This window comes from Nelumbo nucifera, chromosome 5 (genome assembly GCF_055504915.1).
Source record: "Nelumbo nucifera cultivar China Antique chromosome 5, China Antique-T2T, whole genome shotgun sequence".
Lineage (NCBI taxonomy): Eukaryota > Viridiplantae > Streptophyta > Magnoliopsida > Proteales > Nelumbonaceae > Nelumbo > Nelumbo nucifera.
The window spans coordinates 73,995,057-74,021,964 of record NC_142653.1 but is presented as its reverse complement, the minus strand read 5'-3'; the positions used below and the strand labels follow the sequence as shown (position 1 = coordinate 74,021,964).

Genomic DNA, 26,908 nt, shown 5'->3' with positions numbered 1-26,908 from the left:
AGAGAGATGGTGCTGACTACAGTGCAAACTGAGTTCGGGTGAAGTTGGTCTATGGTGACATTGGAGAAGTTGAGGACTTCAACGATAAAGGGGTGAAGAGGAAGTCGGAGCCCGGTGATCAGCTGTTCCACGAAGATAGCAATCTCGTCATCGCCATGCTCCCAGGGAAAGTTCTCTAAGGGCAAGTTCTAACCATAGTGGTCGAGAATTTTATAATTGGCGATTAGCGCCTCAATCCTTTTTGGCATCAAAATAGAAGGAACGAAGTAGTGAGGTCCCCGAGTAGGACGAGTGTAGCAAGAAGAAGAAGCCTTTTTACCAGAAGCCTTACGCTCTTGAACCGAGGTGTCCACCTCGGCTGCCTAGACTCCAAGCTGTGGGCTGACATGGCCATCTCGGCCAGGCTAGATTCTACGTCTTGAACCAAGGTGCCCACCTCGGCCCTTCCGGACTCACTTCTCATCTTGAACAAGCTACCACAGTACCATTACTAGACATGATGAAAGTGAAGATGCAAACTCAAACAAAGGCAAGGAAAATCGACTTACCTATGGGAGAAGGAGGAACGACATTGGGAACAAAACAAAAGCTACCGACTTGGAATCTAGCACGTGAGCTCCAAATTGCGAAATCCAAAATAGAACAAAGCGAATGGAACCCCAAGGCCCCTATTTATAACCACAATACTTAATCTTGAATGGATCAAATCAGTGCGATTCGATGGCCCTCATAAAAACCAACTGCATGGCTCTCGAGGCCGAAATCGATTGAGCACGCATTTTGAGCCAACCGGGTCATTACGGTCTGGCCACAGGATCGGGCATTATCCTAGGTGAAGACCGGGCCAAATCTATCCAATCCCGTCATGAACTCCCTACGCCAGGTCAGGACCTCTAGCACGAGGAGTGGGGAATTGATCATGGGTGATTTCGCTCGACCTATAAACAGTGGACATGTGAAAGTGACCTGATGACTGGTTAGTGACTCAACATTTCCTGCCACCTCAGAAGGCCAGGACCGAGGTCCGAGTAGCTCAGGATGTTCTAGCTTATTGAGGAGACACGTAGCGGACTTCTAGAAGCGCTCCAACTATCTCCGAGCTCTTCGGGATCATGCTGCATGACTGGTGGTCTTATCCTCATCCCGCCCGGATCGGACAAACACGATAAGCCTTATCGGCTAACATGATATCCACCTTCCGATGCGGAATGAACTCCTAATGGCGCTGGCTAGGGATCTGAAAGGTGTTTCGTGAGACCCACGGCAGCTCATCTATAGAAGGGGACCTACCCTAGTGACCGGGTTCTCTGAGCATTCCTTTTGTGCAGTTCAACCAGATAGCTAAGCAACCAACGTCCGAGTTGCCATCTAGATAGGAGCAACTAGATCGTGCACCATCAATTGGCATTGTCTGTGGGAAATGCAACGAAAAGCTAAGTCCCGGCTTTATTTACTTTTTCCGCAACATTTTATTAATGGCATCATCTAGCAACACCGGCAAGAGTATTGACATGACTATCACCGGGGGGAGAGCCAACCCATAATCACCTGAGTAGCCAAAGTCGAGGATTGCGATTACTAAAGCAATTAAGCGATCTTCCTAGGGTAGCGGATTGGAAGAAGCGATTCATATGCGTAAAGGTGACTGACGAAAATGGTAAAAGCTACTACACGATCGTCAAAGAATATAAGGAAGCTGCTCTCCCCCCCTCCCAGTCGGAAAGAAAGCCATTCCAAAGAGCTATTTTGTGAAAAACATGTCACCGGAATCACCAAACAATAACATCGCGATGCTCGCATCCCAAACAGAGCACAACTCATCACAGCAAAACAAAACAAAACAGAAGGATCAACCAAAAGAAACAATAGAGTACTATGATGAAATCCACGTGCCTCCTAAGCACATGCAAGATTCAAATAGCGTAGTTGAGGAACCATTAGAGGAGGTTGACATTACCATTGGAGAAGGAGAGAAGAGTCCATTATACATATCGGCTAAATTGAGCCAAGAAGAAAAGACGAACTTGATAGGTCTCCTGAAAGAGTTTCATGACATTTTTGCCTAGTCATATGATCAGATGTCGGGGCCAGATTCGACACTAGTCAAGCATTCACTCTGCGCTAACCCTAAGTCCAAACTAGTGAAACAACTACAAAAGGGTGTTCAAACCAAAAGTCACCCTGAAGATCAAAGTGGAAGTTGAACGACTCCTACAAGTAGGATTAATAAATCCCAACGCACACCCATATGGCTAGCCAACGTTGTCCTGGTCAAAAGGAAGAATGGCCAACTAAGGTGCTATGTGGACTTCAAAGCCCTCAATAAGGCCTACCCAAAGGATTAATTCCCGCTGCCCAACATGAAGATCCTCATTGATACCAAATCCGAGAACCAGTTGTTTTCGTTCCTAGATGCATATAGCGACTACAACTAGATCTACATGGATCCTAGAGATACACCCACACAACATTCATAATGCCAATAGGGAACTTCTATTACAAAATTATGCCCTTTGGTTTGAAGAATGCTAGAGCCACCTACTAGAGTGTTACGTATATGATATCGTCGTAATAGTTAAGAGAAAAGAGGATCATGCTGAGGTGCTGAGGAAAGTATTCACGTGATGTTGAGCCTTCAACCTAAAACTCAATCCCCTGAAGTGTGCGTTCGAAGTGCAATTAGGAAAGTTTTTAGGCTACTGGGTCGATCGCACTACAATCCACCCACGCGAGGGCATGGTGAAAGCAGTCCTAGACCTCCCTCCCCCAAGTATTGAGTCACAACTGAAGACGTTCCTAGGGAAAGCATCTTACCTTAGGAGGTTCATCCTTAGCTTTGCATACGCTGCATCTCCCCTCCTCAAGCTCACCAAGAAATCCATAGAGTATAAATGGACATTGTAGCATTAGAATGCTTTTGACCAGATAAAACATGCCCTCACTAAGGCACCAACCATGTCCTCACCAAAGAATGACCAAGAGTTCCGATTATACATCGCGTCCAATTCAAAAGCCATAGGGTGCCTATTAGCCCAAGAAAATGAGGAAAAGGTAGAGTGCTCCATCTACTATACCAGCAAGACCCTGAAACTTGTAGAGAAGAACTATTTCCACATGGAACAACAATTTCTAGCATTAGTCTTTGCTACATAGAAGTTCAGGCATTATATATTAGGTCAAAAGGTGGTTCTAATAGCAAGAGGTCACCCACTCAAATATTTCATGGATAGACCACCACTCTTCGGGAGGCTAGTCAAATGGATGATGCAACTAAGTGAGTATAGTATTGAGTACACTTAGCCTAAAGCAATCAAATGTAAAGTCGTTGCCGCCATGTTGGTAGCCTTCCCATCTAGAAATGACTTCCCCATCTCTAATGAAATACCAGGTGACCTCCCCTCATTGCAACAGTAGAAGACGTTGAATGGACCTTAACCTTTGATGGCAATAGTACCAATTTTTCGATAGGTGCAGGAGTAACCTTAACCTCCTTTAAGCTACAATTCCCCTGTTCTCATAACATCGTAGAATATGAGGCCCTAGAAACACCATGCACGATCTTATATATCATGGAAACCCCAGGAGCGATCTTACATACCCTGGCAACCCTAGGCGTGACCTCACATACCCTATCAACCCTAGGAAGGCCTTGACAACCCTAAGGGTGATCTCACATACCCTGGCAACCCCAACCCCATGTGCTATCTCAAATACCCTGGCAACTTGGGTGTGATCTCACATACCCTAGCAACCCTAGGAAGGCCTTGGCAACCCCAGGTGTGATCTCATATACCCTAGCCACTCCAGGAAGCCCCTAGCAACTCAAGAACGATCTTACATACCTTGGCAACCCCAGGAGCGATTTTGCATACCCTAGCAACCCTAGGAAAGCTCTAGCAACCCCAGGCGTGACCTTACATACCCTAGAAACCCTACGAAGGCCCTAGCAATCGTAGGAACGGTCTTACATACCCTGGCAACCCCAAGCACGATCTCACAGACCCTAGCAACCCTAGGAGCAGTCTTACATACCCTGGCTACCCCATGCACGATCTCACATACCTTAGCAACCCCAGGAGCAATTTTATATACCCTGGCAACCCCAGGAAGGCCCTAGCAACCTCATGAGAAATCTTACATACCATAGCAACCACATGAGCAATCTTACATACCCTAGCAACCCCATGCACAATCTCACACACCTCGACAACCATACGTGCAATGACTCATCCCTTGACAACACCAAGTAGGATCTAACAAACTTGGCCACAAAATTTACAGAAGGCATGACATAACAAGCAGAAGAATCTCATTTTTCACAAATCACTCATCGCAAGAAGATATAAAATGCAAGCAGTAACGTTGTGCTCTACCAAAATGGGAACATAATACAACTTTACCAGGGGGGCTCAAGCCATTTGCTCGTAAAGGTACCTCAAGAACATGGAAGCCAGGGGAAGCTGATGACCACTGGCTGCCAAGATTGCAGGTGGGGCAAACACGATGTGGAGACCATAATCAGGGTTCTCAGGGAATAGAAATCGTTATGCAACATAAAGAATAAATGCAACAAGATGGCACTAGCTATCCGCTTTCCTAACCATGATGTCTAACGTGCTGTTGCTCTCAAACCAGTAACTCACCCATGCTTAAAGTGGCTACTTCCCCCAAGCGGTCGTCACATCCACTTGTGCCTTGAAAGTGGAGATCTAACAATGCACTGTGTGAAGATCTAACAACGCGCTGAGAATAGACTTGGCACATTGCAAATGGTGGGCTGAAATGGCACTGGCCAACGACAAAACAAGTAACGCAGCCACGTCTTCCATGGTAATGCCAAATTTGCCAAATGCACCAACAAACGTACGCGTTCGACAACACCAATGCGACAGGAGAGGCCACATATAATTAAGGATGACAATTTTCCTCATTTCCCCGATCCCGATGGGGATCTGCCCCGAATGAGGAGGGGATGGGGATGATTTCCCCTCGTGGTGACAGGGATGGGGAAACACATCTTGAAAAGCGATTCCCGCCGCATGGGATCCCCACTAATATATATGTATGCATACATTATATATGTATATATGTACACATACGTCTATATATTAATATAAAATATGGTCGAATATTTTCTAATAGGATAGTAAATTTTAATTATTTTGTTTTTGTTTTTTAAATAAAATAAAAAACAAAAACAAAAACAAAAACAAAAACAAAAACAAAATGATTAACATTATAAAAAATTACGGGGAATGTGGATCCCTGTGGGGACAGGGATGGAGATAACCTTGTCCCTGTTAGCAGAGACGGGGACAGGGACAGGGATGGGGATAGAGATTTTCGCGGGGACGGGAATGTGGAGAGTCTCCCCATCCCCACCGCGCCCTGTTTCCATTCCTACATATAATTCATCCCTTCCCTACCTGGAAGATGCATGAAACAATCAACAAACTTTAGGAGCCTGACATTATGCCGCAACCGATAGTACATATGATTTTCAATAATGAAAAGAGCCCATGAGGTAGGGGTGAGAATTCAGTTTATTTTGTTAAAAACCGAATTTAATTAATATATATATTTATATAATATTATATATTATAACCTATAATATACATTATGAAATTTAATTTCATTATAATACATTATATATAATATATTAATATATAAATATATAGCATATTAAATATATTAAATATTATACATTGTATATTATATATTATATATTATATAATAAATTTTAATTAATTCGGTTAACCAAATTTCTAAATCTGAAACCAAAATTACTAAAAAAAACCAAATTACCCAAAAACCAAAAAAAAACGAAACCAAAATTTTTGGTTTGATAATTCGGTATTAACCGAATAATGCTGACCCCTATGACAAGGCAACACTATGTTTCTAGCGACCATACAAACACAACATTTCATTTCCCTCCACAACATCGAATATGCCACCCTTCCCCCTCGACATTGGCATGAGAGGCCAAAAACCCTTTCCGAAGTCGGTAGCTTTGGCATATTCATACTCTGATAACATTTCGTTCATACCCACCTCCCTAATATAATCAACAAAGGGACAAATAGACTGCACATTATTCTAATGCTTGCGAGGCACCATTTGAACTAGAGAAAACCCTCGACGAAGGATACACCAACCAACACCAGAACTCGTAACAGAGAACACAATAGAAGTATACCCTTAAAGCGAAATGAAACTTAGGTGGGAAGAAAACCCCCTCCAAAAGAATATTTAAATAGAAACACATCTAGAAAAGCGAGATCAAAATCATATCACACGATAGGGTGACATAGCTGACTAGGCATTCTTCGTTGGTTTAGTAGCAAATGAAACACCCGCATAGAGAGAAATTTACTACACTGCCCTTGAAATGGCGGGACAGACGCAAATCATACTTAAATAAACCCACTGCATAACCACAATCACTCCCGGGGCTCGATGGTTACACAACACACGCCCTAACGTGTCAATGATAAAAACTATGCTCCTTGAAAATAAAGCAAACAGACGCCAAACACTCCCACTTACAGGAGAGCCAAACTCTGGGAACGCCATACACTGTGTCGCGATAATTGTCCCCAATTAGGCAGGAAGGAACGAACCCGATGATTATCCTATTCTAACAAAAACTCCCAAACCAATTGTAGTATATACCCCATTTTTGTGCCCCTTAGTCTTTTTACAGCATTTTGAGTTTCAAATATATTTTAATTAATCTCGCAATTGATCTAGGATATTTTTGGAATTTTACAAAAGTTGGGGTCTCAAGGATCTAAGACCATAGGTATGTAGAGCCTAGAAACCTGATCCCAATGACACTAATCACCCAAATCTGATATCATTTACCCCTTCATCCTAAGACTCGAAACTGAAACCTATTCTAATCGTCCGATCGGAGTCATTCTGATCATGAACCTCATTTCACATTAAATCCAAAATCTGAGACTATAGGTACGTAGAGCCTAAAAACCCAAATCCAACAACACCAAGATCACCCGAGTCCGACACTCTTTACCCCATCACCCAAAAACCCAAACTAGAACCAATTCCGATTGTATGATCGAAGTCATTTTGATCATAAACCGCATTTTATATCAAATCAAAAATCCAACACCGCAGGTATGTAGAGCCCAAAAATCCAAGTTCGACAACACTAAGATCACCCAAATCCAACACCACTTACCCCTTCATCTCAAGATCCGAAGTCGAAACCGATTCCAGTCATCCGATCGGGATCATCTCTAATCCTAAATCCTACCCCCCATAAAATCAGAAATCCAATACAATAGGTATGTAGATCCCAAAAATTGAAGTCCGATAACATCAAGATCACCCAAATCTGACACCGCTTACCCCTTCATCTCAAGACCCGAAGCCGAAACCGATTCCGGTCGTCTCATCAGGATAATCTCTGATCCTAAATCCTATCCCCTCATAAAATCTGAAATCCAACCCTGTAGATGGATAGAGCTCAAAATTTTGAGTCCGACGGTACCAAAATCATCCAATTTCGACACCGTTAACCCCTCCATCTTGATACTCGAAGCTAGATTCAATCCAGACCCTCTGTTTGGAATTCTCTTCACAACAACTTCAAGCCTAGGGCATCCTACGACCAAAACTTCCTCTCAGCCTCTAGAAACATCTTAAAAATCAAATATTTGACCAGTTAGGAGCCTCCAATCAATCAGGCCAATCACCTAAACTTAGAATGTTCAATTTAGGTAAATTGGTGAAATCTTTCACTCTTTGTCTTGATTAATTGAGAGGATCTCTCCCAAAGTTGTCTTGATAGCCCATTCTCTCAAATAATCTCCCTCCAAAAACCCTTTAAACCTCAGCCATTGATTTCCCTTGTCTCCCAATCTCAGCTCTTCATTCCCTTCTAGAATCCTCCTTAAAAATCTATAAATACCATCCCTTTCTCACATCCTAGACACACAATCTAACCTACACAAGCTAGCTTAGAGAGAGAGCTCAATACCCACAGCCATTACCCATGTTCCAAAGCCTCCCCACTCACACTCCAGCATCCCTAGAGTCCCTCATATTAGTTTGAAGCCAAAGAACACCCTTGGTGTAGACACCCCATTTTTGCACTCTTTAGTCTTTTTGCGTCACTTTGAGCTTCAAGCATGGTTCAACTAACCTCTTAGCTGACCTGGGGTATTTTTGACATTTTACAAAAGTTGGGCCTCAATGATCCAAAACCATAGGTACGTAGAGCCCGAAAAATCAAACCCAATAACACCAATATCACCCAAATCCGACACTATTTACCCCTTCATCTTTAGGCCCAAAGCCGGAACCGATTCCGATTGTCCGATCAGAATCATTTTGACCCTAAACCACATTTCACACCAAATCATAAATCCCAAACTATAGGTACATAGAGCCTAAAAATCCAAATCCAGCGACACCAAGATCATGTGAGTCTAACACAGCTTACCCCTTCATCCCAATACCCGAAACTGTAACTGATTCCGATTGTCCGTTCAGAGTCATTTTGATCTTGAACCTCATTTTACATCAAATCCAAAATCTGAGACCATAGGTACGTAGAGCCCAAAAATTCAAATCCAACAACACCAATATCACCCGAGTCCGACACCATTTACCCCATCATCCTAAGACCCGAAGTCGGAACCGATTCTGATCGTCCGGTCGGAGTCATTTTGATCATAAAACTCATTTCACATCAAAACAGAAATCCGATACCATAGGTGCATAGATCATGAAAATCCAAATTAGACGACACCAAGATCACCTAAGTCTAACACCGTTTACCCCATCATCCTAAGACCCAAAGCCGGAACTGATTCCGATAATCTGATCATAGCCATTTTGATCATAAACCTCATTTCACATCAAATCAGAAATTCAAAACCATAGGTACATAGAGCCCAAAAATTCAAATCCGACGACACCAAGATCACCCAGATCCGACACCATTTACCCTTTCATCTCAAGGCCCGAAGCCGGAACCGATTCCGATTGTTTGATCGGGATCATCTTTGATCCCGAACCCTATGCCACATGAAATCTGAAATCCAACATTGTAGATGGATAAAGCTCAAAATTCCGAGTCCAACGGTGCCAAGACCATCCAATTCTGGCACAGTTAACCCTCCATCTTGAGACCCAAAGCTAGACTCGATCCGAGCCCTCCGTTTAGAATCTTATTTACAATAACTTCGAACCTAGGGCATTCGACAACCAAAACTTCCTTTCAGCCTCTAGAAACATTTTAAAAATCTAATATTTGACCAGATAGAGCCTCCCATCATTCAAGCCAATCACCTAAACTTGGAGTGTCCAATTTAAGTAAATTGGTGAAATCTTTCATTCTTTATCTTGATTGATTGAGAGGATCTCACACAAAACTGTCTTGATTGCCCATTGTCTCAATCAATCTCCCTCCAAAAACCCTTTAAACCTCAGCCATTGATCTCTCTTGTCTTCTATCTCAGCCCTCCATTCCCCTCTCAAAAAAATCTATAAATACCACCCCCTTTTCATATCCTAGACACACAAGAAAGCTTAGAGAAATTATTCTATACTCACTAGTATAGAGAATACCCCATTCACATTCCCCACGTCCTTGTTTCCCTCCATATCAATCTTTAACTCCAAGAACCCCTAAGTCAAACTACATTGAAGAAGAAAACCAAAGCATTCTTAAGTCTGAAGTTGTTGCAGAAATGTTGAAATGTCCAACACCGTTTACTGGGCTAGATGAACAACACTTTCTCATTCCTTGGGCCAAACATATCTGCTGCGAGATATAATGCATTTCTCTTGCCTCTAGATATATCGGTCGTACTCAAGGAAAGTTCACGATCTGGGGTTCCTTTGTTTGATTTGCTCATTGTTGCTAGTAATCGTTAAGGATTGTTAAGGATTTATTGGTTTGACCTATGATTGATTGTTTTCACTATTAGCTATTTATCTTTTTAGTGATAATCAAATTTCTCAATAGTAATTAGTTCACGTAACTAAGGTTGCTTAGATTTCACCAATAATTGGTTAGCCTACGGTTGATTTTCAAGTCTATAGCATAAGTTTTATCATTGTGATTATTATTATTCACAAGTGTTAAAAATGGCTTAGTTAATTGATTTGCTTATAATACGAGCATGCATGCATATGTTCAATAACCGTAGTCCTCATGTGATTAACCAATAGTTTGTTTATATCTTTACCACCATTCCCATCATCTGCATTAATTAGGCCTGGCCTCATTTAATATTGACTCCGTTTATTTTTTTTCATTGTCATCAACATTTTTAGTTTAATACACTTGTTAGTTTCTAAGATAGATCATTTGTTTACGTATCCATCCCGCTTTTCTTCTATTTTCAGCATACAAGGTAGGAAATGTCTTTAGGAATTTTCCATTAAGTCTTAAAGTTTATACTTAGTAGCTAGGTTTGTAGTTCTAATTTACTAGTCATTTAATTTTCTAATTAGTATTATCTTTCTATTTTGAGTTTTCTTCTTGCATATATTTGATTCATGGATTGACTGTGCCTTTCACAATATCACCAATTTCCTAGTTTTCCATAGTTTTTTCCTATTTTGTTTACTAACAAATTCCTTTTCATGTAATACTAGATCTTTTTCTCTTACTTGTGTTATGTTTGTTAATTTGAATTTGTTTTCTTTAAAAATTTTCTTTTTTTAATGCCCAAAAATTATAAAATTATCCTTGGAACATTGGTGAACTAGAGGTCGGTTCAACCAGGTGAGTGTGGGGTGCTTAACACTTTCCCACACCATACCTTGGTCATTGGACCCTAAGAATCTCATCCCCATTGGGTAACGAGTTACCAAGAAAATCAAATTGTTTTTTCTTGAAAATTCTCAGGTTTTCCTAAATTATCATTTTCAAAAATTTAGACACCCCATTTTTGTACTCTTCAGTCTTTCTGCAATACTTTGAGCTCCAAGCATGCTTTAGCTAACCTCGTGGTCGATTTGGGGGTATTTTTGGAATTTTAGAAAAGTTGGGGCCTCAAGGATCCAAAATCAAAAGTACATAGAGCTAAAAAAACCAAACCCAATGACACCAATATTACCCAAATCTGACATTGTTTACCCTTTCACCTTTAGACCCAAAGCTGGAACTGATTCTGATCGTCCGATCGGAGTCATTTTGACCCTAAACCACATTTCATACCAAATCAGAAATCCAAAATCATAGATACCTAGAGCCCGAAAAACCAAATCCGATGACACCAATGTTACCCAAATTTGACACTGTTTACCCCTTCATCTTAAGACCCGAAACTGGAACCGATTCCGATTGTCTGATCAGAGTCATTTTGATCCTAAACCTGATTTCACTTCAAATAAGAAATTCAACACCATAGGTACATAAATAAAAAAAAATCCAAGTCCGACAACACCAAGATCACCCAAATCCGACACCGCTTACCTCTTCATCTCAAGACCTGAAGCTAGAACTGATTTTGATCATCCGATCGAGATCATCTCTGATCCAAAGTCCTTTCCCACAGAACATCTAAAATCCAACATTATAGATGGATAGAGCTTGAAATTCCAAGTCCAACAGCACCAAGATCATCTAATTCCGACACTGTTAGCCCCTCCATCTTAAGACCCGAAGCTAGACTCGATCCAAACCCTCCGTTTAGAATCATATTCACAATAATTTCGAACCTAGGGCATTCCACGACCAAAACTTTCTCTCAACGTCTAGAAACATCTTAAAAATGTAAGATTTGACCAGCTATAGCTTCCAATCAATCAAGCCAATCAACTAAAGTTGGAATGTCCAGTTTAGGTAAATTGGTGTAATCTTTCACTCTTTGTCTTGATTGATTGAGAGAATCTCTCACAAAGCTGTCTTAACAGCCCATTCTCTCAATCAGTCTCCCTCCAAAAATCCTTTAAACCTCAGCTATTGATCTCCCTTGTCTCCCATCTCAGCTCTCCATTCTCCTCTCAAAAAATCTATAAATACCACCCCTTTCTCACAACCTAGACACAAGAAAGCCTAGACATCCTACACTCACTAGTGTAGAGAATACCCCCTTCACGTCCCAAGTAGTCCAAAGCTTCCCTAACCCATGTCCTACACTCTTTCTCTACCATCTCTCATGTCCCTATAGTCTCCTCATATCAGTGTTTCAGTCTAAGAGCTCCCCAAGTCATGTATACATTGAAGAGACGAAGCTGAAAGCATTCTTGAAACAAGAACATTACAATAGACAGACAACAACGTTTTCTCTCATATTAGGCCACATTCCAGCACTCTAAAAGCACTCTAAATCCTTTTGATAACAAGTCAGAAGTTGAGGATCGGTCGTGAGTTCATTCAAAGAGGAGAGAAGCTTAGGATTTGCTTGAGAGGATGTTGAAAAACAGTTGATAGAAATCTTCTTAAGTCATTTGGGCCATATACTCCTTATCTTTGTCCTTTTAAAATGATCTTGAAGTCAACGTGTTCTTCATGGCGCAAGAGGTGCTCAAAGGGGTGCATTCGAAGAGATCGCCTTTGTTGAAATCGTTGGTTTCAAATTTTTGAATTGCTGAATATATGGCTAAAGGAACAATGCCTATGGTGGAAAACGTTCTTGGGGTATGTTTGTTGTGTTTTTTTTACCAATTAGTATATCTTTATTTAATTCATACTTTTAAAATCAGAAATGTTTTTAGGATTGGCCCAGCAGCCATCCCACCATGAATATCATTTTTAGATCTTAAGTGCTTACTTTTACCTAGCATGAGCATTCCTAGTTTCTATTCATTTAATTTACCCAAATACAATCATTGGTACTTCATTTCAAAATTAACTTCTTTTTCATGCATTAAAGTTATTGAGAGCATTACATGTTTAGAGAATGTTCAGCATTGTTTTAAAAGGTAAATTAGAGGAAAAAAGTTGTCATCCAATTTCCTTTTTTTTAGAAAAACATGTTTTTTTTTAAGTCAAGCATCTTTCACTTTACAACAATCCTCCATAGGTCCATTTAGTTTTTTTAGGTGTATTAGTCCGACTTACAGCCTCCATTAACTTGTTCTTTTATGTGTAGTTGTAGAAGATTTTTTCTTTACTTGTTTGGTTTTGTTAGTTATCCATGTCTTAATAGAGTATCTCATTTTAATCATCTTTTTTTTTAGTTTGTTGGTTGTTTAGTGGTCAATTGGATTCTTGACTCTTTTTAATGTAGTTCAACTCATCACTTGTTTACTAGTTTCCATAGTTATTTTTTTTGTTGCAATTCAGTTTATCCCTTAGCTAGTCCATTACTTTTCTAGCTTTTTTTTTCATGTTACTTTGTCTTAATGTTTCATTTAATTTTGTGTTTGTTTTATTATGTTTAGTGAATGCGTGTTCATTTCAACAAATAATTCAAGCCCAAAATTGTTAAATTTTTCTTGGAACTTTAGTGAGGTAGAGGCTGGTTTAACTGGGCAGGTGTGGTGTTCTTTACACCTTCCCACACTGTACCTTGATCCCCGGACCCAAAGAATCTCATCCCCATTGGGCAACAAGTCACTAAAAAACAAAATGTTTTTCATGAAAAATCCCGAGTTTTCCTAAATTTCCAATTCCAAAAATTTAGATGGCGACTCCAAACTCCATATCCAAATCCGTCTCCCCCCTCCGGGTTGGATAGCCACACTTATATCATGCCTCAATTCAAGAAAAAAGCATGAAGCATTCTTGAAGCAAAAATCTTGTTGCAGAAAAGTTACAGTCATCCAATATATTTTCTCACATTTTGGGCTACAAAATCTTGTCATTAACCTCCCAAATAACTGAGAGTTCATCTTGAAACCAAGGAGTCTCTCGAGATTTCAAAGGCCTCATGGAGAACATAACAAGGGCAGCTGTCAAGGTCGGAGTTATTAAGGGAAGCTATTCAATGTAATGATAAAATGGAAGGGGTAACTCCTACTTTGTGAAGCCAACTATTAAGGTATGCCGTTCTCTACTTCCATTCTTTTATTATTATTATTATTATTATTATTATTATTATATTATTTTTGTCATATAGGTTTGTTGCTTCCATTCTATTTTAAAAAAGCTTTTGCTTCTTTCAAAGTAATCGAGTAGGATTAGTTTATTAGTTGTCCGAAGACGAAAATCCCACCCTTAGAGTGCTCTTTGTTTAGTCTAACAATCATTTGCATGCATTTTTTTTTTTGCTTTTATTTCATTATTTTCACTTTTAAGCCTAAATTCCTTCTATTGGAATCATCAGAATTTCACGTTAATCATTTCCTAATTAATTATCTAAGAAACATCTACTAACATTTTTTTAAAATTGCATTAGAATAGTTGTGTTTCATGTTTTTCTTAGAGAATTAAATTCGGCCTTTTTCTAATCAATCATTTAAGTGGGTACCTCTTTTATTTTAAATTTCATTAGCATTATCCCATTTGTCTAATTAGCTTCCTACATTTGCATTTGCATATTTAAGTAGTTCCATCCGTACCTTGTTATCTTTGAATTAGTGTAGAATAGTTTGCATAACCCAGGCTTGTCATACCACATCCGTACCTTGCATATTTAAGTTTCTACTTTGTATTCATAGTTAATTTATTTGTGTTAGAATCAGAATTAGGTTTTCTTAATTTTAATTAATTAAATATCATTTGCAAATTTATGATTTTGCTCATAATGTTCTTTTAAGCTGTTATCATAATATGATTAATTTTCTTCTTCCATTTAGCTAGTACTTTTTAGCATTAGTTTAGAACTTGACAATGCTTTTTCAACATTCCTTTTATGATTTAAATAGGGTCATTTGTCAATTAATTCTTAGTTGCTTTAGTCCTAGCACTATTATCCATGTATAATTTATTGCTAGCTTATAGATTTTGCATTTAACGTTTCATATCTCCATGGCATATAGTAGGTTTCGTCCATTAGTCACTCATTAGTCACAATTTTCAGTTCTTTTTTTTTTCTTGGCAAATAACTAGCTTGTTAATTTATTAACCCACTCCATTGTTATCATTCTTATAGTTCAAATGCATCTCTTAGTTAATTGATTAAATGCTTAGAACTTCCTCTTTTCTTTCTAGATTTCAATTGCTTATTTTAGTTTGTGTTTTATTTCTAAGCTCAAAAATTATGAAAGTTTCCTTGGAACATTGGTGAAGTAGAGGCCAGTTTAACTGGGCATGTGTGGGGTGCCTAACACCTTCCCACACCATACCTTGGTCCCTGGACCCTAAGAATCTCATCCCCATTGGGCAATTAGTCATCAAGAAAACAAAATGTTTTTCTTGAAAAATCCTGGGTTTTCATAAATTTCCAATTTAAAAAATTTAGGTGGCGACTCCAAACTCTATATTCCACAAATTCCTCCAAGAAAGATCTCGCTTGACATGTGGCAAACCCCAGTGGTGTCTTATTGACAACTGACATTGGGCTCATTTTGGAACCTTCCCCTTAGGGCCTCGGGATCTACACTTATAAAAAGGAGAATAAATCATAACCAAGGGACGATTCCATTAATTTAGAGACCCTTGCTCATCTTCGTTACCTGATACCCCTCAACCTTTCTTCACCCTTCAAGGAGACCACCACACTCAGTCTTACCACACCACTTATATCAACAAAATAAATATGAAAATGTGCCATTACTTGGGCTATTGCAACCTTTATGGCTGTTAGAAAGGGTCTGGTCCAAAGTCTCAATGGAGTTTATCAAAGGTCTCATTCCTTCACGTAAAAAGACGGTGGTCATGGTGGTAGTGGATAGGCTCTCCAAGTACAAGCACTTTGTTGCTCTCTCTCACCGTTACACTACATGAGATGTCACCCAGGTCTACATGGATAGAATATTTAGACTCCATGGGATGTTAGGGGAATTGTGAGTGATAGAGACACTACCTTCACAAGTTCCTTTTGGCAAGAGTTGTTCAAATTATATGGTACCACACTGAGAATGAGTTTTTCCTACTATCCCTAGACAAACGGGCAAATTGGTGTTAAACTGGATTTTGGAGGCATATTTGAGGTGGTTTGCTGGTGCCAAACTGGGCTCATGGTCAAAGTGGTTGGCATTGGTAGAGTGGTGCTACATTAATACTACATACTAGTTTGCAGCAAAGTCTACCCCATTTGAAATTGTCTATGGTAGACCTCCACCCACGTTGACCCTCCTGCTGTTAGGCAGGCTTCCCTCCTGCTGTCGAGCAGGTCTCCCTAAATCTCCCCTGCTCTTGAATATCATTGTTTCATGGTGGGCAAAAATCTCTTGAATGAAATATCAAAGCTTCTTTTACCGCATCCTAATACACCTATCGAAGCAAAAGAAGAAGATTCTTCTGATGGGAATGCATGGCAATGCAGTCTGGTGTTCAAGGTTTTCACGGACAAACCAGTAAAGACTGTTGGGCTGAAAGAAATGATCACAAAGGCTTGGAAAGTTGCAAATTCTGCAATTGTGGATTTCAGAACAGATTCATATCTCATCAAGTTCCCAAGTTCCTTCGAGAGAGACCAAATACTCAAGAAGGGGTCATGGCTTTTTGAGGATGATCTTCTTATTTTATAGAAAGTTGATCCTAAGAAACAACCGTCTTCTTATAGTTTCTCTCATGCTGATCTCTGGGTGCATTTACTTGATCTCCCGGTGGCGTACCTGCATGCGAATGTTGCCTGTAATGTGGGATCGGTGTTGGGGAAACCATTTAAGCCGTCACCGGAAGATGTGAAGAAATGGGGTCAATTTCTTGGCTTAAAATTCAGATGGATATTACAGAATCTCTACCGTAATCTATTCCCTACAAATTATTAAATGGAGAAGTCATTCAAGTGCAGGTTCAGTATGAAAGACTACCCAGGTTTTGCTCTTTCTGCGCTCGAATTGACATTGAAGTGCAAGGATGTAGACTTCAACACCGTCTCCGGTCATCCATTGATGCTTGTTCTAATGAAACAATTGAGGGGAAAATTAAGGCTTTAGATACCACACGAGTTGCAGAAAGTATTCGCAGTCCTCTATCTTCGAAGTCCCAATCAAAGAATAATAGGGACGGGGATGAATTAATCGCCGACGAACTCTGATCGGGACGGTTATGAGAGTAGGAAGTCAAAAAGACAGAATGACTGTTCGATGGAAGGTGGTTTTCTCTCCGATAATCTCGGTAGTGATTTCGACAAATCAGGTAAGAATCCTACCTCTCCAAATTTATTACCTAAGCATGGTAATCATTTCTGGAATCTAATAACCCCCAACTTCCTCTGTGGTGCCAAATTCATCCGAAATGTGCATGAACATGGATCTTGGTTATCATGTTGGTCCCAGTTTAACAACTGTAGGTGATAATGAAAATGAAACTCTTCATCTTCAAAATTTGGATGGCAGGTCTATTTCCTCTCTTCATGGAAATATGACTGTCAAATCAGATCCTTCTTGCACGATGGAGAAATTTTTGGACCGAGCTTTGAAGAGAAAGTCTGCCAGTGAAGATGTTATTTAGCTCTCTCCCGTGTCCAAAAGCTCTGATCATGGGAGTTTGAAGAAAAAGGCCCGACTTCGATGTGAAATTCATCATTTAAAAGTATTGAGTTCTGACTCTTCCATTGTTTTGACTGAGGTGGCAGGCCAAAATGTGCCACCACAGGTGCAGTGAACACCCTATCTTGGAACTGCAGGGGTGGGGGGAGCACCTCGGCAGTTCGACATTTTAATCATCTCCTCAAAAAATTCAAGCCAAATAATTATATAGGGTGGTTGAGAAATTGAGAAATGAGGCTCTGTCTATTGTGAGACATTTTAATCATCTCCTCGGCAGTTCGACATTTTAGTCAAATTTCTGAAATTGAGAAAGCTCTGTCTATTGTTCAGTACGATGTCAACGAGGAAATGAGGCTCCGGAGTGAATTGGAACATCTTTTAGAGATCCAAGAAATGTATTGGAAACAGAGGGATAAGGTGGATTGACTGCAGAATGGCGACAGACAGACCAAGTTTTTCCATCTGATAGCAACCAACAAGAAGAGAAGTAATTATATAGGGTGGTTGAAAGACAACCATGGAAACTGGACGTCGGATGATAAGGAAATTAACGATTTGATCAATTCCTATTTTGTCAATCTCTTTACCTCTGATATTCCAGATTTCAGTAATTTTGATGCCCATCTTATTCCTTCTCAAATCACAAAGTCGATGAATTAAACTCTCTGCATTCTGCAACATCCCATCTCATGAAGAAGTCAAAATAGCTTTATTCTCAATCGGTCCTCTCAAAGCCCTAGGACCGGATGGAGTTCATGCTCTCTTTTTCCAATCCTGTTGGGACATTGTGGGTAATGATCTTGTCCAATTTGTTCAAGAAGTCTTCAGAACACCAGAGTTGATTGCTGAAGTTAATGAGACTACCCTAGTTCTCATCCCAAAAAAAGAGAATGTGGAGTTTGAATCTGACCTCCGTCCTATTGGTTTGACTAACGTCCCTTACAAGGTAATTGCTAAGATCATTGCTTCACGTTTGAAACATATTATGGATTCTCTCATTATACCTTATCAGAATGCATTTTCCCCTGGGAGACAAATTCATGATAATAGAATTTTGGCTTCAGAAATCATCCATTCTATGTAAAAAAAAGATAGGGTTGGTAGCTTCTTGTTGAAAGTGGACTTAGCCAAAGCATATGATAGAGTTGAGTGGAGCTTTCTCTTATGGAGCATTCTACAATGGGGATTCTCTCCAAACTTCATCTCTCTTATCCGTGCTTGTATTACCTCTGCTTCTTACTCTATCTTGATAAATGGTAAAATGGGAAACCCATCCAGACCAGAAAGAGGTTTAAGACAGGGGTGTCCTTTATCTCCATATCTTTTCATCTTATATATGGATATTCTCTCTTGAATGCTTCTACACAAATTGAATGGTGGTTTGCTACAAGGTTTCAAGATTGCAAGGAATTGTCCAAAATTAAATAATCTTTTCTTTGCAGATGATATCCTTATTGTTGGTAAATGTTCCATCTCTGAAATTTCGACTATAAGAGATATTCTTTTCAGATTTGGGGGTGCTTCAGGTCAAAGAATTAATTTTGAAAAGTCAGCTATTTATTTTAGTAAAAATGTCCACAGACGGAGGAGGAATGATATCTTCAAATTTCTTGGGGTTTCCACTATGAAAACTCATGACACCTATCTTGGTGCCCTGCTGTTGAAACATGAAGGCCAAAAGAGCACTCGGAACTTTGTCATTGAAAATTGTAAGCAAAAGCTAAGTAAGTGGAAGACTGATTGTCTATCACATGCAGGAAGAGAGGTGCTTATTAAATCAACAATTACTTCTATTCCATCTTACTTCATGGCTTCAAATCCCCTCCCTCATTCAATCTGTTCCCAAATCAATTCAGTTGCACGGGATTTTTTGGTGGGATTTCAAAAGCAGTCAGGCTCATATCTATCTCCAAGGGTGGAAAAAATTCACAAAACCAAACGGATGGGACACAAACATCTTCAATGATCCGTGGGTCCCAAACTTCATCCTTAACAAAGATAATTCTCAGTCCAATGGTAAAGTTGCAGATCTGATTGACTTAGACTCAGGTAAGTGGAGATCGGATTTGATTTGCTCGAAATTCGATCCTGTTATTGCTCAAAGCATTCTTAATATTGAGATTCCGGCTAATCCTCTTGCCCACCAGGATACGATTATCTAGGCTTTCACCCCCAATGGTTGTTTCTCCAGGTTCTTCCGCATATAGATTACTGAATGGGGAGTATGCTGATTCTTCTTATAATTTGAGTGCAGCCCCAAACATTTCTTGGAAAGAATTCTGGGCTTTCAATGAACTTTCGCCACGTATTCACATCTTTGTTTGGAGAGTTCTTCGCCCAAATTCTTCCTCTGAAAGGAGTTCTCTCCAAGTATGCAAAGAAGATTGACAATCTATGCCCCTTTTTGTTCTAAAGTGGAGGAAGATTTGGATCACCTATTTATTCACTGTCATTTCCTTCGCCTAGTCTGGTTTGGATCATGCTTATCACTTGGAGTTGAGGAGTGGCCACATAAAGGAGTTAAGGATTGGATTTCCTTTTGGTGGGATAAAATCAATGTAACTCCAGATAATGATCTCAGTGCGTTTAGTAAATTTTCTATTATCCTTTGACACTATTGGAAGGTAAGATGTAAAGTAGCGTTGGAGAATTCTCATTTTAGGCCTTCTTCGATAATTGCTGCGACCAACACCCAAATTGAAGAATTGACCAATGTGAAATTGAGCCAAGTTTTAAATCAATTGTCGAATTCAGTCATGATCTCCCCAAAAATTTCTTGGTGCCCCCCTACCCAAACCTTTCATTAAAATCAATGTGGATGGAGCTCATAACCACTCTCACTCTGGTTTGGGGATTATTCTGAGGGACCATAAAGGTAAGTTCTTATTTGGTAGAGTGGTTAACTTTCCTTTATCTGATCCGGATATCTCAGAGGTTCACGCTTTCTGAGAATGTATTCAAATGGCCAAAGATTTACAAATCAAGGTTCAAAGTATTGTTACGTATCGGCCGATACGTATCGTTTCAGGACCCTTCTGATACGCCCCTACAGTGGGTGTATCGGGGGTCTGACCGGTTCAGGGGATGGAGGGGTTCTAGACTGGTTCCCCTGAACAAAAAACAAGTATCGAAACGCTCGATACACCCCTACCGGCATATCGGGCGTATCGATATTGCAGAGACCATTTGAAAGACTTTCAGTCTACTGTTATCTCATTTAGGCCTCGTACAGGCAAATTAATTTGTCCTAGGCTCAACTTAGTTGCAGGCCTAGGTTCATGCTCTAACTTAGTTGAAAAAAATTAATTTGTCCTAGGCTCAAGCTAGAATGAAGAAGATTGCGGACTTTGGCCACACTGAATGCGAGTTCTTAGTTGGAGGCTTTGCTTATTTGCGCCTCCAACCTTACCGACAGAGTTTGGTGATAGCCCATCGGTCATAGAAGTTGGTTGCTCATTATTATGGACCATTCAAGGTACTAGAACATGCAAGTAAGGTTGCTTGTAGATTGAAGTTACGGAATGAGTGTAGGCTCTCCATCCTGTTTTACATGTATCTGTACTAATTAAAAAAAAATTGGGAGCCATTCTTCCTCACCTGATAGCCATCCTGGATTGAAGAGTTTTGAAAAGAGGGAAATAGCCAGATTGTAAGATGCTTATTCAGTGGGTAGGAATGTCTGAGGCAGACGCTACTTGGGAGCAGTGGATTGAACTTCGACGGTGGTTTCTATGGAGTAGGAAAACTGATATCAATTGTCATATCATCTTTCAAGAAGAGTGGTCCAACCTCCTTATTATTGCCCAGGGTGATGATGTGTTCAAGGGCATTGAGCACTAAATAATTTGTTGTGCCTTTTGCACTTTTTTTTTGGGTTCGACTATAATATGAAAAAGATATGATATCAAAAAAAATAATTGGCTAATAAACTAGAATCATAAACGTGATAATGATTCATGTGTTATTTATCAAAATTCATAGGTGAATTAGTCAAAACTCTTTCCATACCATATATTTTCGATATCATAGAGTTTTTCTTTTTTTATCTGTTATATATCAGTACCCAATCATTGGCATCACTTCAATGAGAATATTGGATGTAACGGTCTCAGAACTGAAAAAAAGTATTAATCATTGAAACTTCAGATTATGTGTGAGTTACATCAAATTTATATAAACAATGGGAAAAGTGCATATTTAGCATGGAAGAAATCCTAATTGATTACTAATTAAGAGCTGGTGGATAAAAGTTGGGTTGGTTTTGGACCTGAGTTCTAGTTTTTTTTTTTTTTTTTGGTTTCAAGAATTCTAGTGTTTTTTTTTTTTATTTAATAATGAGATTGCCTATACTTTATGACATGGAAGATGACTAATGCAAAAACAATTGTACACAATGGTCCATGAATACTTGGCTGAATGTTTCAATGCATTGGTTTTTGGGGTATTTACCACCCCCAAAAATCTTAACTCCACTGTACAGTTAGAGTAGGTGTCAGCTCGGAATTAATGTCAATTCATGAGCAGATATGGGTGTTATAGGTGAAGGTGTTTATAATTTTGAATTATTGTAGGTTTACGTTGAATTCAAAATTCTAAAGTTAAATGCAGTCAACTTACCCTTGATTCTTTAGAGCTGACTTATTGACGAAGTTTAGTCAAAACAATTTTTTTTCCTTACTTTTTAGAAAGGCAGGGGGGCAGGGGGGCAGGGGCCAACCGGCCAATGCCATCTCAGAAGTCATTTTCGTGAAAACAGATTCAACAAATAGCCCTACAAAATAGATTTGTTGTCATTCTCGACTTGGTCTTGTCAACGATTCATCACAAAAGACATTATAAACAAAAACTATAACAATTCAAAATGTCAAATACCTCCACTTTAAACACCAATACCCGCACTATTGGCATCAATTCTAAAAAACTGGCAACTACCTGAACTGTAGGGCTAAGAATATACATACCGTGAGACCCAAATTTGAATTTAACGGACCAGGATGCCACGTGGCAAGAATATAACAATTATGCAAGCCCAAGTCAGAGAACGAGCGCCCAGACGTGAGACGTTCGGAGTTGGAATGGTGGATTGGACGCAGTCCACTCGTGCGGCGTCCGAGTGTAATTAAACATTGTCTCACAGATTCTTGCAACTTTCCTCCCCGAGTCCTTCCCCCACGGGAAGGTCGTTGTTCTCTGCACCTCTCTCTACAAACTTTCTCTTTCAAAGCGCTCACTCTCCTTCTCTTTCTTTTTCTCTATCTCTCTCTCTCATTCTCATGGTCTCTGTCTAACAAGGAAAGAGAAAGCCGGAAAGGAAAGACTTAAAAGAAGGAAGGAAGACAGAAGTAAAAGGGCCGGGGGGGGGGGGGGAGGCGGGGAAAGAGAGCGAGTGAGCGAACTAGGTCAGCAAGGCTTAACACCCTGTCCAATCCCAAAATTTCTCGGCCACTCGCAACTTTAGGCCTTCTGGGATCCGAAAAATCCTCACTTTGGTCCTCTCCCTTGTCTGTGACAACCCACATTTCAAATCAAGAAAATAAAGGAAATAATATATTTTTTATATTTTTTTATGAAAATTCTTCATTGTTTCTGTTATTTCCCCTCTCTTTCTTCGATTTATACAAAAAAATAGAAACATTCTGTTTTAATGCTTTTAACAAGTTGAGAAACAAAAAGATTCACCTTCCCGGAACGCCGTTGAAGTCCTCCCTCGGCCAGATTTCCTGCCTCAAGTTTGGATTTCGATTCGATTCTTGTGTTTAATGTTGGATTTCTGGTCTGGGGTTGGACTCTCTTCGGGTTCCTGATCTTTTCTTTATTATTTTTCCCTTCTTTGCAGTTGTAGGAATTTAGAGTCTCAGCAGTGCTTATGATTTGGGTTGGTTTTAATAAAATTCGTCTGATTGGGGGATCTGGGCTTTTGATGATTTCACATTTAGGACATGACATTCTAAGACTTTTGAAATTTGGATCTTCTCCACGTCTCTCTCTCTCTCTCTAGGATTGTATTATCCATTGCGCATCAAAGTTGATTGCATTAGTCGAATTATATCCAATGCTTCAGGTTCAGAATTGTGAGGAGATATAACAGTAGTATTGGTGGTTGAAGAGGGTCTAGGGGTTTTGTTTTTTCATGTTGGAAATTTTAGATTAATGAACAATGCTCTGGTTAAGTTAAAGGATGTTTGGAGCTGCTGGGTTTTGATTTTCTAGGAGTAACTGGAGTATTCAAATTTTAAAGAACAATGTTGAATGGCTGGTGAGTACTGAAGGTTTATGAATCTGTACATTACGAAGGGAAATGTTCACTTGATTGGGGATTGCAAGGGTTGGGGAATTCGAGTGTTCTGGTAGAATGCTGGCGGACCACTGTCCTTAATGAACCAATGGTTGTTGCAATCAATAGAAACAGATTGGGCAGATAATTGCAAGATTTCAGCATTTACCTGTGAGTTGGGATTATGGGCTGTATTTGCTCAAAAGGGACCTCTGCAAATGAGTGTGTCGAGAGCCAGAGGGAGAAAGAATCTTCAAAACGGTTGGTTGCTCCATCAAAAAGAGAGGACATTGCAGTGGAGGTTGATGCTGGGGCTAATGGACCTTCGGATGGAACAGTATTGATATCAAAATTGGCACAGCAAGTGAATACGGTTTCCAACCCAATTTTATCTGTTGAAGTAGAGAGAAAGTCAGTAGTTGAGAGGCCTGCAAAAGCTCAACATCAAAGATTGGAAACTGCGGATATTGATGAAAATGGAGGACAACCACCAATTTCAAGGATTGTTAGTATGCCTAATGGTGTTGAGGGGGAACAGATTGCTGCAGGGTGGCCTTCTTGGCTAACATCAGTTGCATCTAAAGCAATCAAAGGGTGGGTGCCGCGCAGGGCAGACTCATTCGAGAAGTTAGACAAAGTCAGTTTTCTTAATCCTTGCACTAGTTTTCCTCTTTTTTTTTTTCTGTTTGTATTGCGATTTCACATCATTTTAGTGTTCTTGTCATTGCTAATCTGCAACTTTTATTTGTTCATATTTGTATAAGAATATATAATTTTTCTCTTTTCTTTTGGCTAACTTGTAGCAGAAAGTGATAGTTTACTAGGTAGTAATCTCTGGAAATTGTTAACATGTTACCCACCTAATTGTCTTAATTATATGGATTTTTTTATGTAGAAAACATAGATCCTAGGGTAGTTCCCTAGGTACCATAACTATATTTCCCTAATAATTATTCATAATAAAAGTATAGAGTTCATGTTAAAGTATATGAAATCAACATATTAATGAGAAGAAAAAGAAGAAGGAAAAGAAAACTCAAAAAATATAGGAGCTGAACCCTTATTTTTGTTATAGGAAAAGAAGAAAACAAAAAGTAATATAGGAGCTGAACCCTTATGAAGATGATGTGTTGATTAGACAAAATTTTAAGTTCTTCCTTACTTATTGGTTCAGATTTTAAAGTCTTTGAGGGTTCAATACAGCGTTTAGCAATGTTTGTATTGATTAAACCCTAAAAAACAAGAAATTAATAAAAAGAAATTAATACATAAATACACAAAATGAATATTTTAGTTTAATAGTGCCTATTTTATAATTATAATGTCAAAAAATAAAGAATAAAAAAGTATTTTATAATACGTAGTACAAAACTACTTGGTGATTAGGCGTGGCGAGCCTCAAAGGGCACCTTGTCGCCTAGGCGTCACCTTGACAACTATGCTATAAAGAGCAAAAGTACATCAGCCTATGTACAATAAGAACCTGTACATTGGGAACAAACAAAACAAAGAAAAGTCATCCATAGAAAGGTCCAGCTTGCAAAAAAGAAATGATCTGGACACCCTGAAATATTCTTTGTACACCCAGCCATGAACAAAGCACAACTACAAGAATATTTCTGACTTCCTCTAGGGCCTAATATTTGTTGTCAAAAGTACAATTATTCCTTTCCTTTCCTTACATAGTGACCATAGAAGTTTTCCCCTTCTGTTCAAACCTTTGATAGACCATCCCTTTAGCAGCTAAAGTAACGATTCCAGCAAGCAGTAATGAACCCCAAAACAGGATAAAGCCATACTCCATAGCTGCTGAGAGAAGCTACAATGCATGGAAAGCTGGTTTGAGAATTCTGGGGCTTTATTGCACAAGGAGAAAAGAGAATTAGGAAGGGGCATTCCTCTTTGAAGCAGCTCGTTTATAGTTAAGCATCTATTGATGGCTGCAGTCCAAACCAAGAGATGGGATGTGAGGGCACCAGATTTGAACTTGGATTCAGTCCTCACAGGACCATGCTCACACTGTCCTCACAGCCACTTGCAGCTGTGCATTGGGAATATCTCCCCATGAACAAAAACATACAAGTATGGAGATATTCCCAATACATGGTTGCAATTGGCTGTGAATATGGTGTGAGCACGGTTTTGTGAGGACTGAATCCTATCTCACCAGATTCTAGCCCAGGGGAAAGCAATGCCCTGCCAGTGGGTGAGAGAGCCATAGAAGGATTGAACTGAGAATTGGCTTGATTTCTCCCAGCACCAAACCCTTTCATCTTCCAGCTGGGAATTAGGCTTTATGCCTTGGATAAGGTTTAACAGATCTGCCAACAGGCCAATTTCTAGTCATTGAGGTCCCTTCTAAAGGTAGGGACCCAAAGTATTCTGTCATTCACCAGATCAAAGCACTCCTGCACCACAGCTTCCTTGTTTTGGGCTATATCAAAGAATGAGGGAAACCTTTCTTTCAATGTAAAGTCCCCACACAATTTATTGTACCAGAATCTGATTTGTTTGCCTTTGCCTACCCTGTATCTGATTATGTTTAAGAAATCCTGAAGGGATTTTAGGATATCACACCAGACTGCACCCCCTAGGAGGGAAACTAGGCCCCGAGTACCATCAAAAGCTTGAAAGACTATATTTTCTTGCTATAATCCTTCTCCAAAGGTTTTCTCTATCTTTGCTGAATCTCCAGCACCATTTACTGAGGAGGGATGTGTTGATTTTCTTGATATTCCAGATGCCAAGGCCACCATATTCCTTGTTTGGAATACAATATTCGACTTCACCAAATGGAATTTAAACCTTTTCCTCTAGCCAGCCCAAAGAAAGGGTTTTCATTTTCTTCTCTAGTTGTTTTGCAATGCTAGCAGGGACTTAAACAAGGACAAGAAATATATGGGAAGAGAGCTCAGAACAATTTTTATTAATGTGAGCTTACCACCCTTTGATAGGTATTTAGAGTTGTTTTGCAACACTAGCATGGACTTAAACAAGGACAAGAAATATATGGGAAGAGAGCTCAGAACACTTTTTATCAATGTGAACTTACCACCCTTTTTATCAATGTGATCTCAGAACACTTTTTTGTCTGTGAATGCTCTC

At 39.5% G+C, this 26,908-nt stretch overlaps 1 protein-coding gene across 2 annotated transcripts in view; it reads left to right on the top strand.

Moving 5' to 3' along the window:
• Positions 1–16,038: 16,038 nt before the first annotated feature.
• Positions 16,039–26,908, top strand: part of LOC104593978 (Protein kinase superfamily protein) — a 119,414-nt gene continuing 108,544 nt past the window's right edge. Inside the window, exon 1 of one of the 2 annotated variants that reach the window (XM_088888480.1) lies at positions 16,039–17,176. In XM_088888480.1, the coding sequence (XP_088744606.1) occupies positions 17,087–17,176 (90 nt within the window). In that variant the 5' untranslated portion in view covers positions 16,039–17,086. Of the gene's footprint in view, positions 17,177–22,093; positions 24,441–26,908 lie in introns of those variants that run through there. The other variant, XM_010254103.3, reaches the window with a different exon arrangement.